We start from the raw sequence: 23,044 nt of genomic DNA, 5'->3' as shown, positions 1-23,044 counted from the left end.
TTGGAAGGATCGCCAAATGTGTAAACCACATCATGCCAAAATGAATTATCATCGAAGTGTAGGTACAGGACAGGAGACGTTTGTTATATAATCGATGCATAACAACAATGTTGAGCTAAAACGATAGACAGCATTCATACTTCCGTTCTTCATGTCGAGCTTAGCCCACACTAATAATAAGAAACCGTTTGAGAGAATAAGAGATAAATTCTTCAAGTTTAAAAGTAAAAAAAAAACTGCACATATAATAAATATTGAAAATAGCATAAACTATTTTATCAAGGAACAAGTATGTCCACTTTTGACACTCAGAAGTGCATATGAGCTTCGCGACGCCTTTTAAGCTTGGTTTCTGGACACTGAGAAGAAGCACACCGTCAGATCTCCTGAACTGCCATTTGCTAATTCCTTCTTGTTTCTTATAGCTTTGGTCACTGACTGTATGTACATAACTTTGGAAAAAAAATATGTACAGAACAAAATATTAAGAAAAAATTCTACCAAATTTGGTTTGTTTCGGATTCTTATTGAAAACCAGCGATATTTTCTTAAACAAAAATTCAACATTTTATTTGTATTTACTACAAAAAGCCTTTCAATTCAGTATGCCGAAAAATCGACTATGGCAAAATTCATTTCTCCTTCAGATGTAAACTTAACTAATATATTCAACTATTCATCGTCCTCCATCACCTCAGCAATCAGCTGCTGAATTTTAATCCTTATCGAAAGATTCTTTTTAGACGGAAGTCTCTTCATAAACGGATGTAAGCTCATCAGGAAATTCCAATCCGAATCGGTTTCCAGCATTCCACCGGGGCCCACAAAGGGCTTTGAGTCCCTCTGCTCTCCATCGATGGGTTCCGTTTTGATACGAGCTCGAAGCTTATTTTTAAATGTCACCTCCCCAAAAACCCCGGACGGAACTTCGATTACCTCGTCATGGGCGGACACCGGTTCCAAAATAACGTCGTCCTCCTCCTCTTCTACGATTGTGTCTTCTTGCTGTAGCGACTCGTAGGTTTCGACCATAGTCACTTCATCCGGATCCGTTTCGACAATGTGCTGTTCCGGTCCAACGGCAGCCGATTCCGGTAGGGTCTCAAAGGTTCCATTTCTAATGTTAGGATAAATTGTGATTGCTTCAACCACTTCTATGTTATTGTGTTCATGGTCACCTGGTTGAGCCAGTGCTGCTGTGGTTGTAATCATTGAGGAGCTAGCTGGTTCTTCCGGTTGAGAGCCCATCTTATGGCACGCGCCATCATTGCTATTTTGGCTGCTGCAGGAATTTCGATTCAAATCCGACGAGATGGGTTCATTTTTGTAGTAACTTTCCCGGGTTCTGAAGTGACCGATCAGGAACGACATCCGATCGAAGAGTGGCCAACTGGAGTTCACAATCTCGCCATCCTCGATTCGCTTGACCTCCCGCCGGAAGCTGTCCCGCAGGGTTTTCCAACGCACCTTGAGCGATGAAACTGTGAGGAAGAATGGATAGAAAAATACTTGATCAATACAGGAAACCGTGAAAAAAAAATTGTTATTGGTTTTATTTGTTATAATTTCAGAAAGAATCTAGTTATTACAAATTAATTGAATTCCATTGATGAGAGCATTTACCTTAGATCAAATTTTTAAAATTAAATCAAAACAGCTCCACTTCAGATCAAACTCAGACTAAGAAATCTACTCGATAATCGATCTAAAAGCTGGTGAACTACTAGGTCACACCAATCACTTTAAAAACTATATGTGCGAAAATATTCCAGCAAAGTTAAGGAAGCAGAAATTCCTGATCAGCAACATTGTTGCAAACATTTACTGTCAAGTACGGATAATAACATGATTCCAAGATAATAACATAATACAGTGTGTCATGTAATTAGCCTAACTCGATTAACAAGGTACTCTTAAGAAACATTGTATAAAACTAAGAAATTAAGATCATTATCAGTTTGGACAGATAAAAATCAATAAAATCGAAAAAAATCTTATAACTTCGAGAAAAAAATGTTTACGCAAGTCTTGCAAAAAATATCGAGATGCAAGATGATCACTATAAATACCTACATGCTGTAAAACAATCGCTATATTACTCAACCAGGAATTTGCTCAGAATGTTAACCTGCCCTAACATGTAATCAACTATTCTAATAGAGTGCTTTAATTGGTCTGTAATGAACCCCGCACACTTCGCAACCCATTCATCAATAGTAGTAAAATCTCAAACTCTAGCAAGGTACGGAAATCGTTCAAGTCGTGTGTGAGCAACATCAAGAGACACTGCTGGCTGGGTTCAAAATATGGATCAAAAGTCTGCCGAATGGCTTAAATATTCTCCAAGTTCCGCGGGCAAAGTCAAACATAGTAGAAGGCGTTCATGATCCTTGATCTTTATGGTTTAGAAAAGTGTTGAATGTGGAAAGGTATTTGAATATCACCGTAAGACACAATAAAACTGGACTGCGGAAAAAAAACAAAAAAAACGTAATATGAAAAAAATTTAAAAAAAAAAATACAAAGATGACAAAAATGACAAAAACTACAAAAATCAGAAAAAAATGACAAAAATGACAAAAATAAAAAAAATGACAAAAATGACGAAAATGTCAAAAATGTCGAAAATGCCGAAAATGTCAAAAATGTGAAAAACGTCAGAAATGTCAAAAATGTCAAAAATGTAAAAAATGTCAAAAATGGCAAAAATGACGAAAATGACAAAAATGAAACAAAAAAAAAAACGAAAAACACAAAAAAGGCCAAAGACAAAAATGTCAAAAATGGCAAAAAAAGACAAAAATGACAAAAAAGACCAAAATAACAAAAATTACAAAAATGACAAAAATGACAAAAATTACAAAAATTACAAAAATGACAAAAAATGACAAAAAATGACAAAAAATGACAAAAATGACAAAAATGACAAAAATGACAAAAAAGACAAAAAGGACAAAAATGACAAAAATGACAAAACTGACAAAAATGACAAAAATGACAAAAATGACAAAAATGACAAAAATGACAAAAATGACAAAAATGACAAAAATGACAAAAATGACAAAAATGACAAAAATGACAAAAATGACAAAAATGACAAAAATGACAAAAATGACAAAAATGACAAAAATGACAAAAATGACAAAAATGACAAAAATGACAAAAATGACAAAAATGACAAAAATGACAAAAATGACAAAAATGACAAAAATGACAAAAATGACAAAAATGACAAAAATGACAAAAATGACAAAAATGACAAAAATGACAAAAATGACAAAAATGACAAAAATGACAAAAATGACAAAAATGACAAAAATGACAAAAATGACAAAAATGACAAAAATGACAAAAATGACAAAAATGACAAAAATGACAAAAATGACAAAAATGACAAAAATGACAAAAATGACAAAAATGACAAAAATGACAAAAATGACAAAAATGACAAAAATGACAAAAAATGTCAAAAATGACAAAAATGACAAAAATGACAAAAATGACAAAAAATGACAAAAATGACAAAAATTACAAAAATTACAAAAATTACAAAAATGACAAAAATGACAAAAATGACAAAAATGACAAAAATGACAAAAATGACAAAAATGACGAAAATGACAAAAATGACAAAAATGACAAAAATGGCAAAAATGACAAAAATGACAAAAATGACAAAAATTACAAAAATGACAAAAATGACAAAAATGACAAAAATGACAAAAATGACAAAAATGACAAAAATGGCAAAAATGGCAAATATGACAAAAATGACAAAAATGACAAAAATGACAAAAATGACAAAAATGACAAAAATGACAAAAATGATAAAAATGCCAGATGAAAAAATTGTCAAAATTTACGAAATTGTCAAAATTGTCAAAATTGTCAAAATTGTCAAAATTGTCAAAATTGTCGAAATTGTCAAAATTGTCAAAATTGTCAAAATTGTCAAAATTGTCAAAATTGTCAAAATTGTCAAAATTGTCAAAATTGTCAAAATTGTCAAAATTGTCAAAATTGTCAAAATTGTCAAAATTGTCAAAATTGTCAAAATTGTCAAAATTGTCAAATTGTCAAAATTGTCAAAATTGTCAAAATTGTCAAAATTGTCAAAATTGTCAAAATTGTCAAAATTGTCAAAATTGTCAAAATTGTCAAAATTGTCAAAATTGTCAAAATTGTCAAAATTGTCAAAATTGTCAAAATTGTCAAAATTGTCAAAATTGTCAAAATTGTCAAAATTGTCAAAATTGTCAAAATTGTCAAAATTGTCAAAATTGTCAAAATTGTCAAAATTGTCAAAATTGTCAAAATTGTCAAAATTGTCAAATTGTCAAAATTGTCAAAATTGTAAAAATTGTCAAAATTGTCAAAATTGTAAAAATTGTCAAAATTGTCAAAATTGTCAAAGTTGTCAAAATTGTCAAAATTGTCAAAATTTTCAAAATTGACAAAATTGACAAAATTGACAAAATTGACAAAATTGACAAAATTTACAAAATTGACAAAATTGACAAAATTGACAAAATTGACAAAATTGACAAAATTGACAAAATTGACAAAATTGACAAAATTGACAAAATTGACAAAATTGACAAAATTGACAAAATTGACAAAATTGACAAAATTGACAAAATTGACAAAATTGACAAAATTGACAAAATTGACAAAATTGACAAAATTGACAAAATTGACAAAATTGACAAAATTGACAAAATTGACAAAATTGACAAAATTGACAAAATTGACAAAATTGACAAAATTGACAAAATTGACAAAATTGACAAAATTGACAAAATTGACAAAATTGACAAAATTGACAAAATTGACAAAATTGACAAAATTGACAAAATTGACAAAATTGACAAAATTGACAAAATTGACAAAATTGACAAAATTGACAAAATTGACAAAATTGACAAAATTGACAAAATTGACAAAATTGACAAAATTGACAAAATTGACAAAATTGACAAAATTGACAAAATTGACAAAATTGACAAAATTGACAAAATTGACAAAAATGACAAAATTGACAAAATTGACAAAATTGACAAAATTGACAAAATTGACAAAATTGACAAAATTGACAAAATTGACAAAATTGACAACATTGACAAAATTGTTAAAATTGTCAAAATTGTCAAAATTGTCAAAATTGTCAAAATTGTCAAAATTGTCAAAATTGTCAAAATTGTCAAAATTGTCAAAATTGTCAAAATTGTCAAAATTGTCAAAATTGTCAAAATTGTCAAAATTGTCAAAATTGTCAAAATTGTCAAAATTGTCAAAATTGTCAAAATTGTCAAAATTGTCAAAATTTTCAAAGTTGTCAAAGTTGTCAAAATTGTCAAAATTGTCAAAATTGTCAAAATTGTCAAAATTGTCAAAATTGTCAAAATTGTCAAAATTGTCAAAATTGTCAAAATTGTCAAAATTGTCAAAATTGTCAAAATTGTCAAAATTGTCAAAATTGTCAAAATTGTCAAAATTGTCAAAATTGTCAAAATTGTCAAAATTGTCAAAATTGTCAAAATTGTCAAAATTGTCAAAATTGTCAAAATTGTCAAAATTGTCAAAATTGTCAAAATTGTCAAAATTGTCAAAATTGTCAAAATTGTCAAAATTGTCAAAATTGTCAAAATTGTCAAAATTGTCAAAATTGTCAAAATAGTCAAAATTGTCAAAATTGTCAAAATTGTCAAAATTGTCAAAATTGTCAAAATTGTCAAAATTGTCAAAATTGTCAAAATTGTCAAAATTGTCAAAATTGTCAAAATTGTCAAAATTGTCAAAATTGTCAAAATTGTCAAAATTGTCAAAATTGTCAAAATTGTCAAAATTGTCAAAATTGTCAAAATTGTCAAAATTGTCAAAATTGTCAAAATTGTCAAAATTGTCAAAATTGTCAAAATTGTCAAAATTGTCAAAATTGTCAAAATTGTCAAAATTGTCAAAATTGTCAAAATTGTCAAAATTGTCAAAATTGTCAAAATTGTCAAAATTGTCAAAATTGTCAAAATTGTCAAAATTGTCAAAATTGTCAAAATTGTCAAAATTGTCAAAATTTTCAAAATTGTCAAAGTTGTCAAAATTGTCAAAATTGTCAAAATTGTCAAAATTGTCAAAATTGTCAAAATTGTCAAAATTGTCAAAATTGTCAAAATTGTCAAAATTGTCAAAATTGTCAAAATTGTCAAAATTGTCAAAATTGTCAAAATTGTCAAAATTGTCAAAATTGTCAAAATTGTCAAAATTGTCAAAATTGTCATAATTGTCATAATTGTCAAAATTGTCAAAATTGTCAAAATTGTCAAAATTGTCAAAATTGTCAAAATTGTCAAAATTATCCAAATTGTCAAAATTGTCAAAATTGTCGAAATTGTCGAAATTGTCAAAAATGTCAAAATTGTCAAAATTTTCGAAATTGTCAAAATGTTTAAAATTGTCTAAATGTCAAAATTGTCAAAATTGTCAAAATTGTCAAAATTGTCAAAATTGTCAAAATTGTCAAAATTGTCAAAATTGTCAAAATTGTCAATATTGTCAAAATTGTCAAAATTGTCAAAATTGTCAAAATTGTCAAAATTGTCAAAATTGTCAAAATTGTCAAAATTGTCAAAATTGTCAAAATTGTCAAAATTGTCAAAATTGTCAAAATTGTCAAAATTGTCAAAATTGTCAAAATTGTCAAAATTGTCAAAATTGTCAAAATTGTCAAAGTTGTCAAAATTGTCAAAATTGTCAAAATTGTCAAAATTGTCAAAATTGTCAAAATTGTCAAAATTGTCAAAATTGTCAAAATTGTCAAAATTGTCAAAATTGTCAAAATTGTCAAAATTGTCAAAATTGTCAAAATTATCAAAATTGTCAAAATTGTCAAAATTGTCAAAATTGTCAAAATTGTCAAAATTGTCATAATTGTCATAATTGTCAAAATTGTCAAAATTGTCAAAATTGTCAAAATTGTCAAAATTGTCAAAATTGTCAAAATTATCCAAATTGTCAAAATTGTCAAAATTGTCGAAATTGTCGAAATTGTCAAAAATGTCAAAATTGTCAAAATTTTCGAAATTGTCAAAATGTTTAAAATTGTCTAAATGTCAAAATTGTCAAAATTGTCAAAATTGTCAAAATTGTCAAAATTGTCAAAATTGTCAATATTGTCAAAATTGTCAAAATTGTCAAAATTGTCAAAATTGTCAAAATTGTCAAAATTGTCAAAATTGTCAAAATTGTCAAAATTGTCAAAATTGTCAAAATTGTCAAAATTGTCAAAATTGTCAAAATTGTCAAAATTGTCAAAATTGTCAAAATTGTCAAAATTGTCAAAATTGTCAAAATTGTCAAAGTTGTCAAAATTGTCAAAATTGTCAAAATTGTCAAAATTGTCAAAATTGTCAAAATTGTCAAAATTGTCAAAATTGTCAAAATTGTCAAAATTGTCAAAATTGTCAAAATTGTCAAAATTGTCAAAATTGTCAAAATTGTCAAAATTGTCAAAATTGTCAAAATTGTCAAAATTGTCAAAATTGTCGAAATTGTCGAAATTGTCAAAATTGTCAAAATTGTTAAAATTGTCAAAATTGTCAAAATTGTCAAAATTGTCAAAATTGTCAAAATTGTCATAATTGTCAAAATTGTCAAAATCGTTAAAATTGTTAAAATTGTCATTATTGTCAAAATTGCCAAATTTGTCAGAATTGTCAAATTTGTCAAAATTGTCAAAACTGTCGAAGTAGTCAAAATTGTCAAAATTGTCAAAACTCAAAATTGTCAAAATTGTCAAAATTGTCAAAATTATCAAAATTGTCAAAATTGTCAAAATTGTCAAAATTGTCAAAATTGTCATAATTGTCATAATTGTCATAATTGTCAAAATTGTCAAAATTGTCAAAATTGTCAAAATTGTCAAAATTGTCAAAATTGTCAAAATTGTCAAAATTGTCAAAATTGTCAAAATTGTCAAAATTGTCAAAATTGTCAAAATTGTCAAAATTGTCAAAATTGTCAAAATTGTCAAAGTTGTCAAAATTGTCAAAATTGTCAAAATTGTCAAAATTGTCAAAATTGTCAAAATTGTCAAAATTGTCAAAATTGTCAAAATTGTCAAAATTGTCAAAATTGTCAAAATTGTCAAAATTGTCAAAATTGTCGAAATTGTCGAAATTGTCAAAATTGTCAAAATTGTTAAAATTGTCAAAATTGTCAAAATTGTCAAAATTGTCAAAATTGTCAAAATTGTCATAATTGTCAAAATTGTCAAAATCGTTAAAATTGTTAAAATTGTCATTATTGTCAAAATTGCCAAATTTGTCAGAATTGTCAAATTTGTCAAAATTGTCAAAACTGTCGAAGTAGTCAAAATTGTCAAAATTGTCAAAACTCAAAATTGTCAAAATTGTCAAAATTATCAAAATTGTCAAAATTGTCAAAATTGTCAAAATTGTCAAAATTGTCATAATTGTCATAATTGTCAAAATTGTCAAAATTGTCAAAATTGTCAAAATTGTCAAAATTGTCAAAATTGTCAAAATTGTCAAAATTGTCAAAATTGTCAAAATTGTCAAAATTGTCAAAATTGTCAAAATTGTCAAAATTGTCAAAATTGTCAAAATTGTCAAAATTGTCAAAATTGTCAAAATTGTCAAAATTGTCAAAATTGTCAAAATTGTCAAAATTGTCAAAATTGTCAAAATTGTCAAAATTGTAGAAATTTTCAAATTTGTTAAATTTGTCAATACTTGTAAAAATTGTTAAAAACTGTTTTTCCCATTTTTTTTCTCATGAATCAAATTGTTTTTTTGTTGTTAAAATTAGTTAGTCAATCGATAACTTCTCACGGTAGTTTCTCAATGATTATCCCAAACTACTTGTGTTAGAACAGAGACTATGCTGTTGCAACTTGCAATCTACCAATAACGCACTGTAATTATTTTTGTGTGTTCTGATCTTATCAAACCTACAAAGCCAACCAGCTAGCGCGAAGCTTTGAGAAACAAATGAATAATTTATAATCAGTCTATACGTGCGAACTGAGATTCAATCCCCAAAGTTGCTTCGAAGTTCAGGTTGCAGTTTTATAGCGCGCGTTCCTAGTGCAAAATCGATCGGCGATGGAGCAGGATTGCAGTTACGCAAATGTCTTTCTACAAGTAATCGGTGCGTTAGTTTTAGTTGCGTGGATCTATCGTACCTTTAAATCAGGACTAGCAATCGTTTGGGGATCCTTGAAGGACTTGGTTCTTAGAAGAGATTGGAAACAAAAATACGGAAAATGGGCAGGTAAGTTCGCGGAAACCCCTAAAACAGCTGAGGTTGAACAGGTTTTTTTTTTCATAGTTGTCACCGGTGGATCGGATGGAATCGGACGTCAGATCAGTATTCTCTTGGCCAAGCAAGGTTTGAATATAATCATTATAGCTCGACCGGACGATAACCTCCAGACGACGGCCGATCAGATCGCATCTGATTATGGGGTTCAAGTGAAAACAGTCGGGGTAGATTTTGCAAATGGCTGGCAGCTCTACAGCTTTATTCAGAAAGAGCTGGATGGATACGATATTGGTGTTTTGGGTAAATCTATTTTATGATTAAAAAAAAAAATATTTTAAAAAACTTCTCAATTTTAACAGTTAACAATGCAGGAATCCTTCTTAAAATTGATTCCTTCGAAAATATTGCCTACAATGAGCATCAAACGATGGTAAATGTAAATATAAATGCGGCTCTCATGTTAACCCACATCGTGACTCCTTATATGAAAAGTCGCCGGAAAGGACTGATCGTAAACATTGCCTCGATATCCGCCTACACCCCGGCGCCTTTCGCTCTTATGTACGCAGCCACTAAATCCTTCATCTACAGCTTCAGTCGAGCACTAACAGTTGAGCTCAGAGATAGTGGAGTAAAAGTGCAAACGATAACGCCATCTTTCGTGGAGACCAAACTGACTAAGAAAATGCATACCTCGCAGCTTTATCATCTGACAACAGTGCATCTGGATTCGTTTGCCAACTCTCTTGGGATTGTCATCGGAAAAACGGAACTCACTACCGGTCATTGGTATCACGCCGTCCAGGTAAGTTCATAAACATAGAGTAAGTGTTAAAAGAATTAACATTTTTTTTGACGTTTTAGCACACCCTGAGCTCTTGGATACCAATAGAATGGCGAATGAAACTGTTCGAAAAAGTTTCGATGCCCGTGATAAACGGTGAAAATGTGAAAACCAACTAATTACAATAAAACCGGGATTGATTTCTTGAAGCTATTCGTTCCTGACACTATTTTTATAGTGCAATGACTCAGAATCAAAAATTTTTATCAAAAATAATTGTGAAAGCTTAGAAATTTTTAACTAGGAGAGAGTGGGATATCGTTGAACACTCTTAATATCTCTGATGTGCGTTGGGATAAAAATCTCAATCCAACTGCCCTCGTCGTCGATTTGCGTAAGCTGCGTAAGCAACTTCTATAAGTTGTTAACTTGTGTCACATGCACATCATATGATTCTTTTATTTAACTAGCTAAAAAAAATACTTGCATAATGAAACAATAGGGTGTGTCATTTTGTGACTTTTTTCGAAAAACCCATTAGTCTAAAAAGTTTCCTTTTCGGTCAAAACGAAGGACAGAATTTTTGCAGATTTTTAAAATGAGATTTAGGTACTCGGATTTTGATTTGAAATTTTGTATGGAGGAACGCGAAATTTTTTTCGATGAACGTCACTTTTTTGGTTTTTCTTGAATATTTTGTTCTCACACAATGCAAATGAAATTCCAATACATAAGCCAAAGACGACAAAGCGGTAGAAGTAGAGAAAATATATTTAAAACGTCCCATTTTTTTTTTTCATGAAAAGAAACTAGCAACACTGACAGATTTTCCGTCCTATTTTCAGAAATATTATTTTATCAAGAAAGTTATATAGTTTAGAGCATTGAAATGTTCTGATGAAATGATCTTCATAAGATTCGCTATGTGGAAATATGCTCATATGCTTATGATCTTAGTTTTTTTGTCTTTCATATAGAAATAGCTTTTTTTCAAGAATTATCAATAAGTCACTCAAACTGGGGTGTCTTGGGCCATCTATATTGTGGTGTTCTTATACAAACATCTACATAACTAAAAATATTTTTTTTCTATCTGTAAAGTTTTCGTATGCCAAATGAGGAGTTAAGAAAAATATTCTATCTATTTTATTGAATGCGATATATGCAAATGAACATAATTAATGCATAAGGAAGTTTGTCAAAACGTTCGCGAGCAAGTTTTTGAAATAATTCGATCATACACAACACTCTTGTTATTTTCGTCACCTGGAATTACATAGAGGAGAGTGGGGTAACGTGGGCCACTTCAAATATCTCAGCTGTGTGTTGAGATAGAAATCCCAATCCTACTGTCATCGTCGTCGATTTGCGTAAGCATGTTTTTCTTTATGTTGTAGACTTATGTACGTATCATATGCTTCTTTTATGAAACTAGCCTAGAAAAATGTACTTTCATAATTAAACCAGCACCCGCAAAATTGCTTCCGTGCGAGGCCTCACGTACATAATAAAAATATATCATTCGCTTATGATCTTGGTTTTGTCAGGTTCTTTCACGTGGAAAAGGAATTTTTGATGAAACATAAATAGGTCACACAAACGCAACCAATTTCTAAATCATTGCTTGTGGGGAATCGTGGGCAACATTTTGTGGGGTATCTTGGGCCACCTATATTTTGGTGTTTTATACACGTTCAGAACTTAAAATACGTTATTACTATTTGTAAAGTTTTCTTATGCCAAATGAAGAATTATGAAAAATGTTTTGTCCATCTTTTCTAATGCAATAGAGACGAACAAAAATCCTATAAATGGAATTTTGCCGAAACGTTCGCGAGCCAGGTTTTAGGATCTATTCGATCATACACAACTCTCTTTTTAGTTTCCTCATCTGAAATCGCTTCAAAATAACTAAATGAATTATAAAATTTCAGTTTTGGGTCAACTCATAAACTTTGCACGTTATCTAGCCAATTTGGATTTGGTGGCCCACGTTTCCCCACAGTTCTTCAAAATCCAAAAAAAAAATACTTTTTTTAAAACAGTCAAAACTCGGGAAATTAATGTATTTGAAAAATAACAAAAAAATGTCTACCTCAAAAATGTAGAAAACCTTTCCAATTATATTTTTATTTTATTTTTTCTAATGAAGAAGTTATGAAACAAAGAAAAAAAAGTGGCCCATGATACCCCACTCTCTCCTACTTTAAAATAACTTAATGAATTAGGAAATTACATTTTTGGGTAAACTCATACACTTTGCATGTTATTTGGTGGTTTTGGATTTGGTTGCCCACAATTCCGCACATTATATTTATAATATAAACATATATATTTTTTCAAACAGCTGGAACTCGGGGAAATAAATTTATTAAAAAATAAAAAAAAAATGCCTTATGATACGTTAGAAATGTAGGAAACCATACCATAGGTCTTTTTAATTTTTTTATATATTTAACAAGTTATGGAGCAAAGAAAAAAAAGTAGCCGATTGTAGTATCTGAGTAGTAGTTGCTTTATTAAATCAGAATAAAAAACAATAATTAGCTTGTTCTCCAAACTAGCAACTAGCAAGTCTTGTTTCTAAAATTAGCAAAGAGCAATTTTTTATTCAAACACCTTTCGGAGATTTACCATAATTTATTCAGGATTCAGATATATCCAGAAGCAACTGGAAATCAAGATTTTAAGAACAGCAGTTATGGTAAGTTTTTTTTCTCTCTCTCTCTAAAACAATCTCATAAATGTGAAATTGTATGTGCCGACTTGTGATGTCGGCGGAATACTTCAGACACAGTTTATGGTTTTCGAGATGTGGAAACTGTTGCCAAAAACCCGGTAAAACGGGAATTTTCGGATCAGTTGCCTAAAGTGTGGAAACATTCGATGTTTACATGCAGTCGAGAATAAATCCTTGGCTAGAGGCAAATTAGGTTCTCGAATTGTAGGCGCTTTTAGCAAACCAAAATGTGGTTATTTTTACCATGCAGTCGAGTGTAAAGCCTGATTGAAAAGGAAATTATAAAAAGAAATTGAAACGAAAGTTTTGTTTTTTTTAATAAGGTCTAGAGAGAGAGAGAAAGAGGAAAAAAGAGACTCGAAACTTTCTTGGTCTTGAGAATTTTGTACACAGATACATCCCAGATATGGCCAGATTGACTTAGCCATTGAACACTATATGACTATCTTATGACTATAAAGTCGTTTATCGTTCTGCATAAACCAACAAAGAAGATTCCCTTTCTTGTCTATTTATATGTCAAGGAACTACTAGTACTGGAGAATGGTCGTTTGATGAAGAATTGGAAAGAATATTAAAGTTATTGGCAAACGAGTGCATCGTGATATTTGTCTCTCATCAGTATCTATCAAAATATTGAATCTGCTACACTTCAAGATACCGATCTCCAAGAATCATTAAATGGTTAGAAACGTTAGCCGTAGACCTTATCAAAGTATGAAAAAGTCTCTGGAAGCTAATGAATGGAAACACAGTGAGGAATTATAAGAAACTTGTTATTTCACGTGCATTACAGAATAGTATCTTTCTGTTAGCTCATGAACCTCACTTAGGAGTGCCATCGATAAAACGTCGAATTTAAGAAAACAAATGTGGTGGACTTAAATTAATGAAATGGGTAAACATTTCGTTGAAATTGCTCATGTTGTGTCCTTGTTTCGAATTCCAACAGACAGCCAATTCTAAGAACAGAAATACCTGATTATCCTCGGTTTAAAATCGCAGTTGATTTTACCGAAATTCCGATGATCTTACCGATGATTTTACCGAAATAACATAATTTACTAGTGCTTTATTGTTTCTCTTGGTTAAATCAATGAATTTTTATATAGAAACAACGAATTATCTTGGTTTCACTTTTTTTTTTCTAGTTACTTAGAAGTAGTGATTCAAAGCTCAATGATCGCAAAATCGACTATCACAAAAATGTGAGAAGTGTTGTTTGGATAGCCCAACATTAGTCTTTGCGATAATGGTCAGCCGTTTGCATCTGAAGAATTTAAGAGATTTTGTTCTACTAATGGCGTGACCATTCTTCACAAGGTTTCATATGCTGCTTTTGAAAATGGATTGATCGAGAGGCAAAACCGTCGTCTTTTGAAAACAATTAAGAAAAGCGTTGCTTCTGAAGAGATTGGAAAACAGATCTCCAAGACTAACTAGATGCTTACCAGTCTACACCTCATTCTGTCACAGATTATACACCTTCAGAATTATTATTTGGAGTTATAATTTGCGATAAATTACCGGAAAGATAACAGATCGACACATAAATCACACTTAACCTATTAAAAGTGATAATGCTTTGCTCATTAACTTACCAGAACATTCTCAAAATGATAAATTGACAGGAGGTGTTGAATCATCTAGGACTAAATGACAAAGAATGGAATAAATGACGTAGTTAGGAAGTATAGAAAAGGGGAGAGGCTGTAGTAGAGGGTAGTCGTTGGTTTATTATGTCAGAATAAAAACAAATATCAGTTTGTTCTTCAAACTAGCAAGTCTCGTTTCTAAACCCATGATACCGTATTCTCCCATACGCCAATTTGAATAAATTTTTTAAACCCTGTATGAAGAAAAAACACTATACAAATGAAATTTTTTTAAATAGAATTGCAGATTTTTATTGTCTCTGGTTGCTTATGTAAATGATTCACTGTAAGAAGAAAATATAAAAAATGCAAAAATCTTTTTTTAGCGGCTTGTGTCCATGTTAAGAAGATAATCCTTGTCTCAAATACAAAAAATATAGATTGCTCAAAAAAAATTATTTATTTCCGAGGAGCCCAAGTTATTCTGAATCTGTTTCTTAATAATTTTGAAAACTTGAATTCTAATGAGGTTCTCGGGAAAAATAAAAATTGCAAACAGAGGTTGAACTGAAGTGAATTTTTTACAACAACCTTTGAATCTAAATTTAATACTAAAAGTGTTCAAATTTGTGAGTGTTTTTTTTCTTATACAGAAAAAATACGTTGCATGAAATGCTCATGAAGCGATTTTGAGAAGAAAAACTTTATGTTAAAAAATAACAAAGGCCTCCAAGCATCGGACTGACATTAAGGTGTTTATACTTTCTAATAGAAATAGATAGAAAGTTTCTATCATGTACAAAAAAATTCTCAGAGATATTATTTTACACGCAAAAAATTCGATTGAAGGTATTTGAGAATATTTCGTTAAAAACACCAAAACTCGTGCAACTCCAACAAATCACTCTCAAATTTAACCAACAGAATCAAATTTGGGTCTTCAGAGGGGAATGGGTGTAAACGGCTTCACAGATCATGCAAATATTTCACGAAAAATAGAGAAAGGAATGAAATAAAAAAGAGAGTTGAAGCGATCTGGATCAACGAGTTGCGCACAATAGACTTCAAACGTATAAGGACTAGTGTTGCATAAATGCTACATTCGAGAAAAAGCACTTTAAAAATTTTTTATCCAAAAGTTGTAGTTTTAGAAGAGCGTGAAAAAAATAATTTTAAATTCTGAAAACTGCCTAAATGTAGTTTGAAATATGTTAAATCGTTTGAAAAGGCGGAATTTTGCATTCATACATTTTGGTTCTGCAGGCCAAATATTAAAAACGATAAATGCATGAAGGAGATCGGACTCGATTTTCCTTTAAGAAAATATTTTCAAATAATAAAATTGCTGGCGAAAAATTGATGAAAATGTATGCAAATGTGTTTTGAAAAATGACTTAAAAAACTATTGCCATAAATCACTCAAAGTTTTTATTTTTATCATTAGAATATTACCTAAGGGGAAACAAACGGAAATCGAGAAAATCGATATTTTAATTTTGATGCCTAATGAGAGTCGATATTCGGCCTTATTTTTATCGAGGTAACACCAGATTTTGACGTTTATGCATTTAAGCTTTGAGGCGTACTTAAATCAACTCCGATTGAGCTGAAGCTTTGCACAGGACAGTTTTTTGGAAAAATCTACAAAATGAATATGGACGGTTGGCAAAATTCGATCTTGAATTTTTTTCCCACAAACCGCGAGGAAATTCAATTCAATATCTTCCCTCCTACAGTAACCAAATCTGAAAATATACTTTCTTTTAGCGAAAATGTCTGGAGAATCGATCGGGCATTGTTTAAGACGCCGCTCGAGCTTACGAACGGAGATATAGTCTCTTTTTATCCCCTAAATCCACTATATCTTGTGAACAATCTAGATCAGGGATCAGGCCGCATGTGGCCCGCGATACCCTTTTGTGCGGCCCGCGAAGCTTTTTTCAAATTTTTATACCTTTCCTTTTTTCTACAATGTATTGTTAGAAATTTTATATGAATTGATCAAATATGCACTTTTTGCAGTTGCCCCACAATCATTCAGATTGTTAACTTTTTTTCTTGCATTTTAAGCATTTATTATAGTGTTCAAGGCACTATTGCAATATTTTTTATTGGCGTAGCTTAATATTGGAGTTTTTTCCTTAATTATTTAACTCCTATCACTTTGCAAAGCAAAATTCATTAAAGTGAGTCGGAAGAGCAGCCAAATTTCGGAAGCAACATATGATCAGAGAAATTTCGAAGCCCGTTAGTGAAGTAATTATTTTCGTTTCAAGCAAAAATAAAGTTTTTTAATAAAAAATATGCTTAGCAATTTTTTTTAAATTATTCTATCCAATTCGACAAAAAGGCTAGTTCTGTTAGCATTCAAATAACGGTGAAAAAAAAAAATAAAACCAAAAACTTGTGATTCGTTCTTTGTTTCTAAATGTTAGCGAAAATTACGAAAGTTTAATAATAAAGCCTGGGTGAATGATTGAAGATTTTTTATCCACATGAATTAGCCGGCATAAAAGTAAGCGAAAAAAAATTATTAGTTCTTGATAAAAACAAGAGATAGGTATCTGAAATTCTGTGATTCGACGCAAAAGGTCTTTAATAATTTTAATTATTAATTCATATATATCAATATCACCGATAATTATCGGTGATGCTTTTTTCAGAAACTTGATAGAAAATTTATCACAAACATCGTTAAATTGAGTTATTTTACTCAGAACTCGCATTCCTCATTACTAAAGTTATAATACAGCTTAAAAAAAAACCTATCCCAATGACATCTTAATAAGATTAAAAATTATAAAAATCATGATAAAAATTCTAGAATCGAGAATATAGTTTTGAAGATAGTGCCTAAAAATATGTAAAATTGAACATTTTTCTGTGATTTCAACAACCAATCTCTTAATGCAATGATCTTCAATTTGAAAAACGAGGTTTTTACCATTTGTAGAAAAAAATCTAGGCTTCGAGGACAAGTCTAAATTGTGGAAAAATCACAGAAAATCAATAAGCATTTCAACGTCCACCGCTAAAAATACAGTGATTTCTTTAAATATATATTTTTCACACTCTTAGTTATGACTGGAGTAACCTCCAGGAGATTTTTAAATGGAAGTTCTTTTTTTCGATTACAGTCGTTTTACCATCATTATGGCATTCGCGACTTTATCAACGTTACAGTTGGCGGATCGTTATTGAAAAACTTATCCGGTACAACGTACAACTGTGTTCGATGTTTACTCTTGGGCTCGAACTCGCAGACATCTGCTCAGGAGACAACAGACTTGCCAATTGAGCTATATCACAAGCCGCTTTAAATGGAAGCTATGACGAACAGTATCATCGGTTTTAACAAAAATGTTGTAAGAACGAATGTTCGCCAAGAAGTACTATTGAAAAATTGAGACCATTTAAAAATGACAAAGATTTAGCGATGTATCTTTTCATTATCGGAAGCTTTGCCAATTATTAAAAAAAAAATATTTTAAGTGCGGCCCGCCGACTAGATTTCAAATTTGGATTGGCCCGTTTGTTCAAAAGGTTGCTCACCCCTGATCTAGATGAATACTGATTTGGACTAGACAATTTTAAACAATAATCGACCAATTTCATGTGATTTTTTACGAGAAATCGAATCAGGACTGTGAGCTACCACACGCTTCGGAAAATGCAGTTATGACTGATTTTACCTTCGATTTCCCTATATTTTTCAATCAATTATGATAACAGTAAGTAAGGACTTGACAATTTTGAACCAAATGAGGCCTATCTAAGTGATTTGTTTTTTTTTTTTTTTGGTTTTGTCATTTATGAGTAAGGTACACCGGGGCAAGTGCAAACGGTTTTCACCATAGTTCAACTTTCACATGTCCTAGAAAAATATGTATATTTTCAAAAATTATCAATTATCGTTCGTTGCATCACTAAAATAGTTCTCAACAAATTCCCGTTGGTAGTGAAAAATTAAAAAAAGTTGGTAAAAAGTAACGGTGCATTTGTGAAAAAATTTCAAAATTTGCACTTGCCCCGTTTATGGGGGCAAGTGCAAACGCAATACTTTTTCCAAACTAATTCACAGATGAGTCAGTGTATCGCTCTTAAAATGAATTGAATACATGTTCCGGCACGTTTTATCAACTTTGATTAATATGTTTGCTGTTTTCTTGCAATATTGATAACTTTTTGGAATTCCATTTTTGGTGACTGTTGTTTTAAGCAAAAGACCTTCACGACCTTCAGACAAGAGCGAATATTATTCTCACAACATTCGGGGTGTAATGAGAATTTGTCATAAATTTTCTGCAAAACATAAACACTCTGTTCATGTCTAGTACGTACTTGAATTCGTGTGTGATCAAACAGTGCCGTGTTTTTAGTGAAAAATTTAAAGAAAGTTTAGTTTATCTATGTCAGATTGTTTGTTTGGGTCTAAACAACAATTTCTAGAAGAAGAAATATTTTTTACTTTTTTTGTGACAGAGAAAAGATGAACGTTTGTACTTGCCCCAAGTTTGCACTTGCCCCGGTGTACCTTATTTCATTTTTTTTCTGTTACAATTGTTATAAATTCAAGATCGTTAAAAGAAAATTAGGTCATTTGATAGCGAAAAAAAAAGGTAAATTTGTTTCAAAAAAACATGTGCCAAATTCGAACGTTGCTTAAAACGAATGATGGCAAAATCGAACGAATCTGTGTTTGATTTGAAAAAGAAATTCATTTTTTTTTCACTTAAATTAGAAATGAGTGCATGAGTTAACAATTCATCGTTGTAAAGAAATTTCAATATGAATTCATAATTTGAAATCTAGAAAATTCTGAAGTTCTGAAACCTAAACAAAGTTCAGTGTTCTAAATAAGTTTTCCTTTCCTGCATTCAAATATACAAACAAAAAAGAATTAAAATGTTACATATAAAACTTTGCAAACGTAATTAAAAATAGTATTGAAACACTGATTTCATTACTTTTGAAATGAGTTAGCTTATTTGGAATGCATTGTAAGTCTGTTTTATAATTCTTAGTAAAATAATTGAATAGAAAAAAAAGTTTAAAAATTTAATTTCAGTTCTCTGAATTCTGAACTCTTAACATTGAAATTTGAACTATGATTTCTGTACTTTGAATTCTAGACACTGACTTCTGAATTTTTAATGCTGAACTCTGCATTCTAGACCCAGAATTCTGAGCTTTGAACATTGATTTCCAAAGTGTAAACTCGCAACTCTGAATTTTGAACCCTTTATTTCGAAAAACTTCACTAAGAATTATGAGCTCCGAAAATCCTGAGCTCTAAATTATGAACGCTGAACTCTGAATTCTGAATTTTGAACTCTGAATTCGCTGGATTGTCAATACAATTTCTGAATTTGAATTCCTCAACTGAATTTTGAATCTGAATTCGAAATCTGAATCTTAACTCGAAATCTGTATTCGGAATGTGAATTCAGAATCTTAATTCGGAACCTGAATTCATAATCTGAATTTGTAACCTGAATTTGGAATCTGTATTCGGAATCTGAATTCAGAATCTGAATTCGAAATTGGAATTTGGAACTTTAATTCGGAATCTGAATTCGGAATCTGAATTCGGAATTTGAATTCGGAATCTGAATTCGGAATCTGAATTTGGAATCTGAATTCAGAATCTTAATTCGGAACCTGAGTTCGGAATCTGTATTCGGAATCTGTATTCGAAATCTGAATCCAGAATCTGTATTTGGAATCTAAATGCAGAATCTGAATTCCAAATTGGAATTTGGAATCTGAATTCGGAACTCGAATTCGGAATCTGAATTCGGCATCTGAATTCGGAATCTGAATTTGAGATCTGAATTTGGATTCTGAACTCGGAATCTGACTTCGGAATCTGAATTCGGAAACTGAATGCGGAATCTGAATTCAGAATCTTCATTCGGAGTCTGTATGCGGAATCCGAATTCGGAATCTTAATTTGGAATCTGTATTCGGAATCTGTATTTGAAATTCTAATTCAAAATCTGAATTCGGAATCTGTATTCGGAACCTGAATTCGGAATCTGAATTTTAAATTCGAATTCGGAATCTGCATTTGGAATCTGTATTTAGAATCTGAATTCGAAATCTGAATTCGGAATGTAAATTCGAGATCTGTCTTCGAAATCTGAATTCGGAACCTTAATTTGGAATCTATATTCGGAATCTGAATTCGGAATTTGAATTCGGAGTTTGAATTCTGAGTTTGAGATCTGAGTCTGGTATCTTGTTTCTGAATCTTAATTTTGGCACTGAATAATAAATTCTGATATTCATTTTGAATCTCATTTCTAAATCAGAATTTCGAGAAAAAAAAATTCAATTTCTAAATCAGAGAATGACGAATTCAAGTTCTGAACGCTTGAAGTTTGGATTCGATTTATTATAATTTGGATTGGAATAACGGTATCTCAAGATTATGGTTTATTTCCGTAGAACAATCAGAACGATTCGTAGTGAAAATGTATCCTAAAGAGATGGATAAAAAATAAAATTAAATGCGGATCAGCTTTGTACCTCGAAAAACTCGTTTCCCATTTCCATGAACATCAAGAGTAGCTTCCTTAATTGTCTTCCTCGATGTTTTCTCTTCCCAGAATGGCTCTTTTTGGTTTACCAGTTTTTGAAAATTTTCTCGGAAGAACCCCGAGCAAGAACTTTTGTTTGAGCTTTAGAGCATCCCAAAATCTCAAGCAAAATTCAAGGAAAATGTTCCGGCAGTTTGAAAAGATATTTTCGGGTTGTTTTTTTTTTTTAATATTGATCACATTTAAATGGTGTTAGCAAATTCTAAGAAAATTTCATAAACTTCTTTAATGAAAAAAAACTTCAAAACTTAAACGTGACTTCAACTTTGAGAATCTACATGTTTACAATAAACAACCGATTAGAACCGTTCAAGCGTAAATAGTTTCTTTCAATAGTCAAGAGAAAAGTGGCAATGTTTCAAACCAAACAGCTGAGAAATTTCGAAATGGTTTTGTTTATCACAATTGTTGTGCCGGGATCTGTTTACCCGATAAGCCCTTCGAAGTCGTTTGAAGTGATTACTACTACGATACTAAAAACGAGATTTTACTGATTCTACTAAGTAAGCAAACCATCACAAACACATCGAAAGTAAAGAGCTCTACTACAGACTGTAGTTGAACATTCGACTTAGCAGCGAACAGTGACTGATGTGAGTGATTCACGTTGCTTTCTGGGGGAGCGCGTTCGTCCGGCTCCGGCTTCTCGCTCGCTGATTAGGCGAAGATAATCCTGACGGAAAATGTGACGCGTTACATTGAATTAACGAAATTTAAAAAATTTCAACTAAAGCTTGAAAATTCTAACCAATTTTTAATTGTTGAAAGTTTATAAGCTTAAGAATTTATATTTCATATCATACGACCCCACGAAAACGTACGCTAGAGTGCTCTGTTTGTTCGAAGTACGAACGATGCGTGTATTCTAATGGGGAGATTTGTGATGTCTGCTTACCTTCCGTGGCCTTGAACGATTTGCGGATCTCTTCCCAGCCGTGGTGCGCAACTTGGACGCGCTGTCGCAGATGTTTCCGATGCCAAAGCGCCGGGCGAGATTTGACGCATTCGATCAGCTTCAGGGTGTCCTCGTTGACGGAGCAGGCGGTGCCATTGATTCCGGTCAAACCGGCGCCCTTGGATGAGATGCCGCCCAGGGCAATTGAGCTCTTCCGGCGGGATTTGTTTGTTGTTGATGTCGTTGGAAGTGAGTTTGTAACTGTTGACGTTGCAGTAAAGCCGGCAATTGTGGCCACTATGGTGGTTTCGGCTACTGGAGGTGCCATTGCGGGAGGCTCACTATTCACTTTTTTCCTTTGAGGATTTCACTCAGCAATCAAACACACTCACACGCGTTATTGTTTACGCAATGGCCCTGAATCGGGGGTTTGTTTATTTCTGATGCGGGAATCTACTAGAAGCGCACCGACTAAGGTTGCGCAGCGCGCGGACCGACTAATCGTTGTTTTTCAACTGGCGAACGCGAGCTTACGCCAGAATTTCTAAATCGCACTCGGTAACGTAACGAGAACGTTCGTCGTGTGCGCGTAAATAATGAAGCGCAAAACAGTGGTGACCGCACGACGTTTAGAGCTGTTGAACACAAAACAAAACTCTTCGATCTGGCGTCACCACAATACGATCAAAGCCACCCGGTTGCGCTTCCACACATCACTCTCAGCGTCGTCTCGTGAGTTTACTCAATAGTTTTTATATAGGAATTAGGAATTGTCAAGAATAGGACAAAAAAAAAAACAAACAAGACGGGGCTCCCGCGCGCGCAGGAGCAAATAAGATCAAGCGTAGCACCGATTAAAACGAGTGTCCCCACTAACACAGGCGCACCCGACGGAGATTTGCGCTATCGGAATCCTGCATGGTTCCATCTTCGTGTTGAGGCGTATACTTAGACATGTGGTATGATTTTTGGCGCGCAGCGCGAAAACAGTCTTTTCGTGTGCGCGTGAAGCAAACGCTAATCAGTAGGAACACGCTTCGAAGATAATCACGTTGTCGAACGATGCGGCGATGCGGGAGGTTTGCGATTGCGTGAAAAGACGCGATTTGCTTGTGTCCAGCAAACAACGACGTGTAGAGACAGGCGCAA

General features: G+C 31.8%; 2 protein-coding genes across 2 annotated transcripts; one reads left to right on the top strand and one right to left on the bottom strand.

The window, feature by feature from the left end:
* Positions 1 to 543: 543 nt before the first annotated feature.
* On the bottom strand, positions 544 to 22,580 carry LOC129748520 (uncharacterized). The gene is made up of 2 exons (XM_055743168.1): positions 21,896 to 22,580; positions 544 to 1,481 (listed from the first exon to the last, which is right to left on the bottom strand). Exons 1-2 carry the CDS (start codon positions 22,221 to 22,223, stop codon positions 673 to 675), a joined length of 1,137 nt encoding a protein of 378 aa, XP_055599143.1. The 5' UTR covers positions 22,224 to 22,580; the 3' UTR covers positions 544 to 672.
* On the top strand, positions 9,046 to 10,272 carry LOC129748522 (hydroxysteroid dehydrogenase-like protein 1). The gene is made up of 4 exons (XM_055743170.1): positions 9,046 to 9,288; positions 9,346 to 9,579; positions 9,639 to 10,084; positions 10,144 to 10,272. Exons 1-4 carry the CDS (start codon positions 9,120 to 9,122, stop codon positions 10,240 to 10,242), a joined length of 948 nt encoding a protein of 315 aa, XP_055599145.1. The 5' UTR covers positions 9,046 to 9,119; the 3' UTR covers positions 10,243 to 10,272.
* Positions 22,581 to 23,044: the final 464 nt, after the last annotated feature.

The sequence above is a fragment of the Uranotaenia lowii genome, chromosome 2, assembly GCF_029784155.1.
Source record: "Uranotaenia lowii strain MFRU-FL chromosome 2, ASM2978415v1, whole genome shotgun sequence".
Taxonomy (NCBI): Eukaryota; Metazoa; Arthropoda; class Insecta; order Diptera; family Culicidae; genus Uranotaenia; species Uranotaenia lowii.
The sequence above is the reverse complement of the archived record's forward strand: the minus strand, read 5'-3'. Positions and strand labels throughout refer to the sequence as shown.